The 12,500-nt window shown below is 34.3% G+C and overlaps 1 protein-coding gene and 1 pseudogene across 1 annotated transcript in view; both read right to left on the bottom strand.

The window, feature by feature from the left end:
• LOC132725759 (steroid 17-alpha-hydroxylase/17,20 lyase-like) overlaps positions 1-3,240 on the bottom strand; it is an 11,862-nt pseudogene extending 8,622 nt beyond the window's left edge.
• Positions 3,241-8,786: 5,546 nt separating this feature from the next.
• LOC132725760 (steroid 17-alpha-hydroxylase/17,20 lyase-like) overlaps positions 8,787-12,500 on the bottom strand; it is a gene marked incomplete at its 5' end in the record, with an annotated part of 8,326 nt that continues 4,612 nt past the window's right edge. The window contains 5 exon segments of the mRNA XM_060710944.1: positions 8,787-9,909; positions 10,780-10,914; positions 11,311-11,415; positions 11,995-12,123; positions 12,431-12,500. The exon segment at positions 12,431-12,500 is cut by the window's right edge and continues 145 nt beyond it. Of these exon segments, the coding sequence (XP_060566927.1) occupies positions 9,563-9,909; positions 10,780-10,914; positions 11,311-11,415; positions 11,995-12,123; positions 12,431-12,500 (786 nt within the window).

Raw genomic sequence — 12,500 nt, 5'->3', positions numbered from 1 at the left:
TTAAGCCTTAGTGTTTTTTGCGACGGACGCGCCCTCAGGCTCGTTCAGAGCTATGTCATCTACACATGGGATTTCGTTGGCTACAATCGCGCAATGTGTCCTTAACCGAATAACAGCCCACGAAATAGTACATGAATTTGATCCTATAAAACTCCCATACTTCGTTGGGATATCTTAAAAACTTCCATATTTAGCCTTTTCAATTTCAAATTAAGTTATCCAAGTTAAAATATAAACGTATTTGATTAATAAAAACGCTGTAGCCCCGTAGTATTATTGCGCAATTATGCAAATAACTGCTGAAACGATTTACCGCTGTTGAAAAAGTAGGACAGCAAATTATGCTATAATTAAGGAGTAAGCTCAATAATTCCTAGAAATTATAAGCAGAAAATAAATATTTCCCCATTAAACAAAACATTTTTAATAACAGATCAAAAGTTTTTCGTGACTTTAGAATAACTCGAGCATTAATAAAAGAAGAACTCTTTTCGTGACTCATACCGCGGGTTTAGCTGAATATCCAGCAGTTATTAATAAATTAGACTACAGTACAATGATCAGTGTTATAAATATCTATTTTTGAAAATGCATGTAATAAGGGAGTTTTTCAACACTTTACCACCATGTAGTCTTTCATGGTAATCTTTATTGAAGGAAGTTATAATACCAGTTCTACTTCCCATTCTTCTGTTTTGTTTACATAGTTTTCTAGGTCACGATATGAGTTAACCTGCTATGAGATTATAATAGCCTTCGACCAGAAGATAACACTATTCTAAAAATAGATTCTGCATCATCTGTGCTGACTTTCGGACGAGTACACATTATACATGTAATAAACCAGCGGATATACTTACTTTGTTTACATGCAATACTTTAAGAAATTCTATACAGTTGTAAGAAGCTAACCAGTTGAAAATGGAAATTTAGTGTGAAATTGAAAGGGACAACTAAACACTGTAGTGCTTAAGTGACGTAAATGAAAAGAAAATCTAAAAACAATACACCATTAATTGCTGATGATTTTAACCAAAAATATTTTTAATGAGACATATCCAAGAGAAATAAAAATGAAAATACAAATGACTTATATTTTATTGTCTACATGCCCGCTATGATATAACACGAAGCAATTCTAATTAACATTCTCACATGTATTATGTATTATGATTGAAGTTTATTTGCATGGTTTTATTGTAGAAATATTTCGTTGACAGTTTTTTTTCTATTTACATATTTCTTGGAATAAATCGATAAGGGCACTGATTTACAAGTTTGACCAGAGTTTTTAGGCATAAATTTCATTCTGTATTTAAAAATTTGGACTTGTTCTGCTTGAAAATAGAAAATCTGAATTATATCAGAAAGGGAACCATAAAATATATTGCTCTACAAATGTCGAACTTGTATGGAACAAATTTTCTCTGTTATATCTTTTGTGTTGTTTTTTTTTTCTAAAAAAAGCCTTAATGTCTCTCCGGTTGCATGTCCGTCGCATTCAGTGCTGCAGCACTTTGATTAAAAGTGGTTGCTCCGTAGTCTTGAAGCAAGTTCAGTGCATACAAGTGCGCTTAAACTCTAAGAAAAGTACTATTACTTACCCGAAATGAAACACATAGAAGCGAATACTATCTTCAGTTCACTTGGATGCCAGTACATGAGTTACACCGTTAATTAACAAGAATGGCATACAGCTATAAAGGATCAGCGGAACTGATCAAACTTACTTGAGGGAGAAATCATTCTTGAAGCAAACTGGTTCGACTTTTTAACCAACACTTCCAAAGCTGTATCTATTGTATTCACAAATACAATTGTCATCGGTCCTTAAAAACGATATATAATATATATAGTAGATATAAATTCAAAAAATTATCATTTTAGCCAAAAGTGGTAATAAAACTGCGTAAAAGTCGAAGTGTATATGTACGTAAATCAAATGTAAATAAAACAACGCGATAACAAGACATGTCGACCCCTTAATATGTTGATATTTAACGTAAAGATAGATCGATCCCTAGGGCATTCAAACATTCCTTTTCAATACATTTCTGTTCAATGAAGTTAATCATGATTTACATTGTTGTCGTTTTTTTACAATTTTTTTTGTAGCGAATGCATAATTGTTAAGACGGCCATACATTTCTTTTTCATAACGAGAGAGGTAAATCCTAACTATTTTCACATTTGATAGATAGGGATACCTTCCCTTTTGTCAATGCATTGTAGAATCGGTACAACACCTTTAATAATTAACTTTTCTTGCATATCAGACAGGATTATCTACCGTTTACACCGGTGCTAGAAAACTCTGTCTTACACCCCCATGTCGCGTGCTTTAAATGACGTCATTGACGCGCGCCTTTTATGAATGAATTGCATGCGTTCTTAGGATGATGTCATTTAACCGTTATGAATGAAGTTGTACATTTATACGCTACTATAAGAAAAAAGTTCGTAATGAGAATATCAGTTTTCGTAATTTCTGTTCTGAAAATAATGGCTATGTAATATGCAAGAAAAAGAATCAAACACCGGCTGTCGGTACAGACGGAATATCTAGCTCTCTGGTAACTATTTAGCGAAAACTCGGCAGAGCCTCGTTATCGCCGTAAACAGTCACCCTCGAGCTAGATATTCCGGTCTGTACCGGCAGCCAGTGTAAGATTCATATAATCTTTTTTCTTCATATGATATTTCAAATACCAATAAACTTACCTAAGCCAACTGTTATGACTGGCCCATATTTTTTTGACCATTCATATGCTTGCATGTGCAATTTCTTCTCGTCAATTTCTGCAAAAAGAAATAAATGAATAATTAGATTTTTATTTATTAATTCACATAAATAAATAAATAGATAGATCGATAAAGAGCACTAATAAATCAATAGATAAAATATTAGAATGTTATTTGTTTAATTTATTTAAAAGGTTCTTACTTTTTCATCATCAAGAATTAATCAGTAAGCCTCAAAAGAAAAATGTAATGATAGAAATACTAACTGAAAGCACTGCTATCTGTTGTTATAATTTGAAACAAAATTCATAACAGCTACTTACGCAACATATTTCCGATTAGAGGCAAAGCAAAAGGTCCGGGTGGGTATTTGTACCTCCATTTCTGAATCAACCAATACGCGGCAAGACCAGTAACTATAGCAACGAGACTTGTTGTCCATAGAGACCCGGCCAACAGCATTTCCTGAATCATAGCTATGTTCAAGCTCTTTAAGAATATCTGTATTTATGCACCTGTATATATTATATATATTAATTCCCTGTAATTCCGTATTTCGAACTATTGTGCCTCAATTAATTCTAAAATTAATTCTAAAGATCCCTACTCTGCCCTTTCAGATTCAACAAGAAATATTGGGATGTGCTCTCTTGTTAACATACATGTTGTGTTAAAATTTTAATTGTAATCCACTTATTAGAATAAGACAGGTAAGGTATCTCTGCATTTATATTTTGACATAAATTACGCTTATGTTTCAAGCCTTTCATATATATGTACAACGTGTACGAATGTTTCTTTAACAAGTATTTATATTTATCTTAGAACTATATTTTACTGCGTAGCATGTTTATAGAGAACACCCTGAATTTATTCAATACTTTTTATTGATAAGTCATGTTACAAGCATGGTAACAACATGACGATCATACATGTTATTCTGTTAGAAGACTGTAGCTGTTATTTATAAACCGCCATAGAAACATTCATTTTCCTACGATATAAATTATATTGGCTAAACAGGTAAACGCTCTAAAATGTACGTTAAAAACAAAGAAAGAGGCTTTATATTTGCAATAGAATTTTACGGAAAAAAAGATAAATACAAAATATAAACGAATCCTTACCGGTACAAATAATCCCACAGCAAGCGAACTGTCTTTGTGTCCTTTACTTAATATTTTACGAGTTTGTATTCCAGGGTACTTAAAAACATTGACGCACTCAACCATCGTTCTTGTTATTGTTATAAGACTTCACGGGCGTATACGATATCGGATTGTTTTACCAACATAATGTTTGCGGAACTTTTTGTTTTTACCCCTAACGACTTTGTTTCATGGACAAAATGGTAAATTAACGCAACTATCTAAACAATATTGTAAACAATACATTATTAATATATAAAAAAATATGTAAAGTCCCAACCCAAAGTAATTCACGCCCCGATCAGCCCCATTCTCTTTATATAGCACACGTCGTCCGAAAAATCTATTTATAACTTTAGCGGAAGTTGAGTGTATTTTATTTGCAGGTTATAATGTAGCACACGCTGGTTTTATTACACAACATTTTTTAAAAGTCATTATGTAGCACACGAATCGGAAGCGCACAAACTTGACTGAAAGGTGATTTATTAAGATGTTTGCATATGTGACAATATATAATTCATCAAGATCTATCAGTGGAATCGAGAATTAAGCCTCAAATGTAACTGATTTACAATAGAACAAACGTACGATAATTCACAAGGGCCGACACTAAATAAGATAAATTACATAAGATAACATTTCTTTATTTCCTTTATTTTTTTAGAAGCTATACAATTATATAAAATGTGCAAAAAATATATAATGTAATTAAAATAGGGAAAAAAGAAACATAAAAATAAATATGTGTAAATGAGGCAAATGATAAAGTTCATTGTGAATATCGTTGTCAAAATATACCAATAGAAACAACAATCTAAATTGTATATTTAGGGATACCTCCTTGCACGAAAAGAAATAGAAGAATCCGTGAAGATATTGACATTTACTTTTATTTCTGCAGTATATCCACTGCGGTATACCGTACCCCGGATATTGCTCGATATTATGAGGACTTACATCCCATTTCGCGACTTTGAACGGGGAACGAAGGTAAGTTCAGCGACGATATTTTCCAAACTAATGGCTATTTCATTTGTCTAAACGAGTTTTATATATCTAGAGGTATTTTTGTAGCTCTAAAAGACGTAAAAATAATACAGCTATTTGTAAAATTGATTAAACTACCCCTAAACGATCCGCTGCTAACTAGAAAATACTGACCGCGATACTGTAGAATCGTTAGAAATTATTATATTACCAATATAAAAAAAAATTGAATCGAGCAATTTTTTTATTCACAATCCAAGTATGCCTTGTCCAAATTTCAGACAAAAAGTGTGAAAGTACAAAAAAATACAGGCCAAAAAAGATACAAGACAGTGTACCGAGTATTGATTTTAAGTGTACAGAGTATTGCAAAATAGCCCAACTTTAGTGTACAGAGTATTGCAAAACAGAATGAGCACATTAGTATGGAAACTCGATATTTTTGTCTAATTTTTACGTCTGTTTATCGATTTTATTTCATTTTTCTGATAATGTACTTGTTTATATGATATTTATTCAAATATTTCAGATTCAACAGTGCATTTTCAGTGTTATTACTGTTCTTTTCCTACGGGCAAATACAGAGATTTAATTTCCAATTTGGTTGAAAATCACACTATGGATGAAATAAAGTGTGCGCGGGGTCGGAAGCAGGGTAGAACCATCAAAATTGACGATAAAAAACTTTAAATACATGTCTCAAGACACTTTGATCAAGGAGACCCATCTCTGAAATGGACAAGAATAAAAAAAAACATATTTAGATGACATTAATAATAGGTTTTACAGGGCAAGTTTGCCTTAAGAAACATATCGACGAAATTAATAAAATATTGGCCCCAGGGCTAATGCCGTCCAAGCATGCCGGTATCGTCTTAACCTTTTACTGCATGAGCATAATGCGAAAAATGGCTGTTTTCAAGCCTCTTGTTACAAGTTCAAACTGCTATGAAACTATAAAAAATGCTTCAATACTGATCAAAATCAAACTGGGCACAAATGTTAGCTGGACCATAGCCTGTGAAATAGCATGCTCAATTTTAAATTTCCAATTATCATGGCAACGGGGTGGGGGACATCTCAAAATTGCCAAAAACCTCTATTTTGCGTTGTTTTTTCCCATCAAAACTGATTTCAAGGTGCACCAACTTGTCAATTGACTGATATAAAGTCTTAGGTTTTCAGCGTTTATTACACGGTACCTTTAAGCTACAGTCTCACTTACATCCCGGCAGAGCCCCGGCAGAGCCCCGGTAGACGTCCGGGGTGATCCGGGAACGACCGGGAACAACCGGGGTACATCCGTAACTCTGCCGGCAACGTCCTGGATGATCCGGGATGAGCCGGGAACATCCGGCATTCGACCCCGGATGGAATAAAATATTTAATATCACCGGGGTGGTCCGGGATGATCCGAGAAGGTATAGCTTTGCCGGCATCATCCTTAGCTCTGCCGGGAACGACCGGGGTGATACCGGGAAAGCACCGTAGCTCTGCCGGCACAAACCGGGGATGATCCGGGGTATGATATAGCGGTAGAGCTACGGTAGAGCTACGGTAGAGCCCCGGTATATGCCGGCAGAGCCACGGTAACTACAGGCAGAGCCCCGGAGGATAAAGGTAGAGCTACGGTTGATCCCGGTCATTTCAAAAAAATAAGGACAATTTGTGATGGTTGAACTTGTTTGTATTAAAAGCCTTCCCATTTCCCTTCTATCCAGTATGGCATAAGGATTTTTCAGAAAATCATCATGAATTGCTATTCTGGAATAAAAATTATGTAACAATGTTATCATTTTCGGGCGTTTTCAATCCACCGGGGTTATACCGGGGCTCTGCCTGGATCGTCCTTGGCTCTGCCGGGGCTCTGCCTTGATCGACCGGGGCTCTGCCCGGCGTCATCCAGGAATGATCGGGAAGCACCGGCAAGAACCGTAGCTTCACCTGGGCTCTGCCTGGATGATCCGGAGCGCATCCTGGGTGATTAGTTGGGAACTACCGTAGTGCTGCCGAGGTAAGTGTGACCGCAACAATAATTTCACCCCGGATCGTCCCGAATCATCCCGGTAACTTACCGGTATGGTCCTGCGCTCTGCCGGGAGTAAGTGAGACCGAGGCTTTAAATCGACCTGAGGCCATTTAGCCCCCCCCACAAGTCCCAAGTCTTCTCGGCGATTAGAGGGGCTACTGCCCCACTTCAAACCCCCAAACATAAGGGGGCACATCCCCCCCCGCCTACGTAACCCCCTTGATGTACCTTTTTAATGGGGGTGGCGCCGAAAAAGTGATCACTCTTTTGAACAACATTTGTCAAACGAAAAAACCGTGTTTGGGGCCTAAATAGCGCATGTTTTACACTATTTGAGGCCTCAAAAGGGGTGGGGGTGTAAAGCCTTCATGAGGTAAAAGGTTATAAGGAACATAACCTTTTTATTGCATCTGCTGCCCTTAATCATAATCTTATCAAAATCTATTATTCGGTTTTCTGAGCTGTACCCGCTCGGCAGTCATACGGTAACTCATTGCGAATGGCGTAACAAAATTTCACGTGCAGACGATCTGCCGTTGCTAGAGTGCAGGTACAAAATGCCCGAAAGTTAACTTTATATGGATTTTTGGCATAGTAGGAAGTCGGTTGATATTAGATATTGGCACACTTGCTCAATACCGTCTAATATTGACAATCTTGAGGCAGGATTAATGCACTTTTGATGCATTTTTTACTATTTAATTAAAGTAAGATATGCAATAATTATTAACAAATTCTGGAAAGGTTGACCCTTCGATAGCAACGAGAACATTTTAAACACAGAAAATTGCTGAGTTCGTTCGGCTGAGATTTTTCACGAGCAGGAATGAAAATTAGGATTATTCGCAGATGTTTCCAGTAAAGTACCTCCGAATTCTGCATATTCTGCACATATAGTGTAAATAAGTATACACAGTAAGAAATATTTAAAATTAAATGTGGTAAATACTTTGTGTTTAATACTTGCATTTACTCTTCATTGATAACCAATACTCGTTACACTAAAAGCAATACTCGTGACACCGGCGGGCAACTCCAACGCAATACTCGGTACCCTGACATGTGTATTTATTCTCAAAATTCACTGTCATCTGATGTTCTATTGTTGATTGAACATTTACAACATAAACATTATCATCATTATCACATTTCACTCGATTCAAGTTTTTCTTTTAAAGAAATATATGCACAAAAACATCAAATTTGATTGATCCGAGCTCATTTATCACGTGAGCAAAGAGACGAATTTTACCTCCTAATTACATTTCAAAGCTATTTCTCAACATTTTTAGGGTTTCAGTAACTAGAAAAATTATCGTAGTATTTTTTTTTCTACAAAATTTATATCAAACCAATTCAAAATGACTAAATATCGTCACTAAACATACCTTCTTTCCTCGTTCAAAGTCGCGAAATGGGATGAAAGTCCTCATAATATCGAGCAATATCCGGGGTACGGTATACCGCAGTGATATCTACATTATTGGTCAATATATTAAAATACCATGTACTATTTAAATTAGTGCGCATAGTCCATTGCGTATATCAGAAGAGAAAAAAAGAGGTTTGTTGGTTCTGGAGTTTGCTTCTCATCATAGATAAAAACAACTATCAGACCTACTATCGTTTGCTTGGCGTCAATAATACATCATTATTTATACTTAACAAAAAAGTCTTGAAAATATTGGTACATGTATATTTGTACATATAACAATGGTTCAATATATCAAACCTTAGAAGGGAGAATTTTCCTCCCAGTATGTGCATAATTTCATTTAATATATAGTTTCATATCTATTTTCATTTAAACTTATTCCTTAAATTGTACCTTATAGGATTTCCATGAAAGTGAAAAAAGTTCAATAATATAACAAACAAACAAAACCAAAACTTAAACACCGCTGGATGACCATTTCACAAGGGGTTGTTTTTTAAAAAGCTATTATGATGTTTAAAATAATGAATAATCAGGCGCCTTCTTATTTATTGAAGAATTTCATTTTATCGTCAGATGTTCATACTCGCATTTTGCGTTCATCTTCTGATTTTCAACTTTATACCCCTAGACCAAATACTGAACAATTTCCTAAGACTTTGTTTATTCTGGATCTTGTATTTGGAACGACCTTCCTGCATGGTTATATTAAGTCTGCTACATCTGTGAACCATTTAAAAACCATATACTTGAGTTATTATCACACACTAATTTATACAAATTGATAATCTCCTGTATGTAAAAATAGATTTATGTTTTTATTTAAAATACATTTATGAATATGTTTTTATATTGTTCCTTGTTGAGGGTCTCATGGAAGATTGATATGTTTGTTCAAATGAGTTCACTCGTTAAATAAAGTCTTTATTATAATTATCATTATTATTATGCGTTCTAATTTATAAGTATTTCCCCTGTATGTCTAATAATTGATTTCAGACAGTATGCACTGTCAGTCACATGACGTTCACAGTGGCCACAACAAAGTTAAAATATTTTGTGACAGCAATGTCCTATTAGAATGTCATTTGTTAGTTCTTTTAGATATAAATTATTCTATTTTTTTACTGGAATATAATGATTGTTGCTGTGTACAGTTAAAGGCCGCTGTTCTATTTATTAACTTTTTTTATCCTAAATCTATCAAAACACTGTATGTTAAACTCTCTTTTCAGCAATGACTTTATGTGGTTTACAAGCCACTTGAAAAGCTGATCCAACTGGAGTGATATCTGCACACATTCCGGACTCCATTCTCCATTTGTAGCGTTGCATTAAACTTGCAAATATTAGATGTAGCTGTGGTTTTGCTACAAATTCTCCTAGACACACTCTTGTTCCCGCCGAAAATGGCAGCCAATTCTTCGGCTTTGGTCCTAGTTTCCCATCCTCATTTAAATATCTTTCCGGAATAAATCGATCAACGTCATTCCAGGCGTTTGGATCATGATGAAGCGCCCAGTGATTGATGCCTACGTTTGTACCTTTTGGGATTTTAAAGCCAGCTGAAAAATCAAATGCATTAATTAAAAAAGATGATACAATTTAGATCAAAGGCGACATTTCAAATATATAATTCATGTGATGAGAAAAGGTGTTCACACTTCACTGAGAAAAGTATAATTTGAAATTGGTTCTTCTAAAAGAGTGTATAAAAATGGCAAAACACAACTATATTTTATTCTTTTCTTTTTTACAACTTTACTAAATCGACGCTTAAGAATAGATATTCGTCACAAAATCACCCCCTTAATACATGTATACAAGCATGTATGTATTTTCTTGCTTTAAGGCCGATTTCACCGTACCAGCTTTCCCGGGTAACAAACCAGTTATAACCAATGTCATCGCAAGTGAATGACTTCCTTAATCAACGACGGGAACAACTGACCGTTATACAGGCGACTTTACATTACAATTCCGATCCTCTGTTTATTGGGGTACGTATAATACTGCATGTGTGCATAGTTTTATATATTTAATGGCTGCTGTCGATTCATTTTTTCTCTTAAAAATTATGCTTGTTGTAAAATTAATTCGTTATAAAGATTGTTGACAGGTTATATTTCCGTATATAAACGGCTAGGGTTATATTTACAAACAACAGTTTATACGTATAGGGCCATATAACCTGTCAACAATCTTTATAACTAATAATATAAGCGGGCGCAGAATAAAATGAACATACAAGATGGGTTAATACAATTCATATTTATATCTAGGATAAGTAAATCACTTTGTTCCCGTTTCTTTATTGCCAACATTATTTTTATTTATTTATATTTTTGATTAAGAGTCTTATCTTTCAAACTGCATGGCAGCCGTGTAGAATAAAAGAACAAGGGAGTTTAAAACATCACATCCTTATTACTTACCAACTTCCGTATCACAAGACGCTTGATGAAAAATTCCTAGTGGAGCGACGCTTGAAAGTCGCATACTTTCGTGTAAAACAGCTTCTGTGTAAGCAAGATTTGGGCGGTCTGCAACTCCTGGTAATCTGTCCCTTCCTAAAATAAAGGTAACATACTAATATATGTACCCTTACCATTTATAACATTTACTTTCTTCAAGTACAAAAACATATACATGTATCTGTATCTATAAACAAGGTCATTGTTAAGTATACATGCACTTTCATTATTAAGTGTGAACAAATATATTTTGATGGCGACACTTAAACAAGTTAAATACATCTAGAAAATATAAATCTTTAATATAATTAACTTTTGAAATTATATCAATTCTTTCTCTAGAAATAAATTTGATTACGTAACAAAATATGAAATAATTATTTAAAAAAAAACAAAGAACGGCAGCATTCACTGCACTATAATGTTAACATTGTTACTTTTATTTCACAATAAGGATGTCAATATATGATATTTGATAACGTATTAACTAACCAACAACATTATCTATCTCTTCTTGAACCTTTTGTTGTATATCCGGAAATGCCACCATGTGTAACAGGGCAAACCTGAGGGTAAATCGGGATGTATCTACGCCAGCTAAAAGAGAGAAACAATTTATTATTTTGAACGAAAATAGAGAAAGAATCAACATGGAGCATTAACATAAATCAGTTAAATGGAAACAACTACAGCTGTTTCGAAAATGATGGTTTAAAGGAACTCCACTGAGGTTAAAAAACATAAAATTTTAATTTCTTACATGGATCAGTTGGGGCACTTAACACAGAAAGACACGGTTTAGATTATAAACAGATATGCTCAGAAACAAATTGAAAAATCTATTTTGTGCTATGCTAGTCAAATGTAAAGAAAAGGCGTTGTAACGCTTTTTAGTTTTTGGGTCATTTTCCACAGTTAGTATAATCATTCTGGATGAACGGAGTGATCTGATGACCCGAACAATTTGCACACAAGTTATAAGTCATCCTTCCCTAAAGTCTGATTTAAGGAACATTTATCTGTTCTTGTAAAGAACGCGGGATATTTACTTATTTAAAATTTAACAAAGTCAAGAAAAAACTTCAAATGTGGTTTTTAATGGCAGTTGAACTAAGTTCTAAAAATAGCAAACACAGAACTGAAACATTTTTTTGTCAAAATAATTACAAATCTTACCAAAGAATATATCAGCAAGCGTTTGAACAATGCGATCTTCATCAAATCCTGTAAGTGCTTCTTTTCCCTCTTCCTCTTCCGCCTCCATACGAGCGAGAATCAAATTATCCGCAAAATGTCGCATTTTATCTGTAAAATTAAAATAATGATATAACATAATAACAAAGTATTACTTACACTTAGCCCGATATTCACACTATTTCCGCTTTTCAAATAGGCGAGCCGAGGTGAAGTGAACTTATTTCATTGACAAAAATATTTTATTACAATATATAAAGACATTTCGTGGATGTAACATTTCGAAGATCTATCTTTATGTTTTCTGATTTGTATTCCCATTTAAAACTCCGTACAAAGTACAAAGGTGTAATCAAATCGATCACAGTGTATTTGCATACGATCGCTGTATATTTGTATATATTCTTTGTGTACAAACCTTTGTTAAATGTTGATTCAGCTTCCTTATATTTCCTCCTCAGAAAACCTTCCATCACATGATGTGTAAA

Source organism: Ruditapes philippinarum, unplaced genomic scaffold, assembly GCF_026571515.1.
Source record: "Ruditapes philippinarum isolate M1 unplaced genomic scaffold, ASM2657151v2 ctg5675_1_1_1_1, whole genome shotgun sequence".
Classification (NCBI taxonomy): domain Eukaryota; kingdom Metazoa; phylum Mollusca; class Bivalvia; order Venerida; family Veneridae; genus Ruditapes; species Ruditapes philippinarum.
This window is presented reverse-complemented; position numbering and strand designations above follow the sequence as displayed.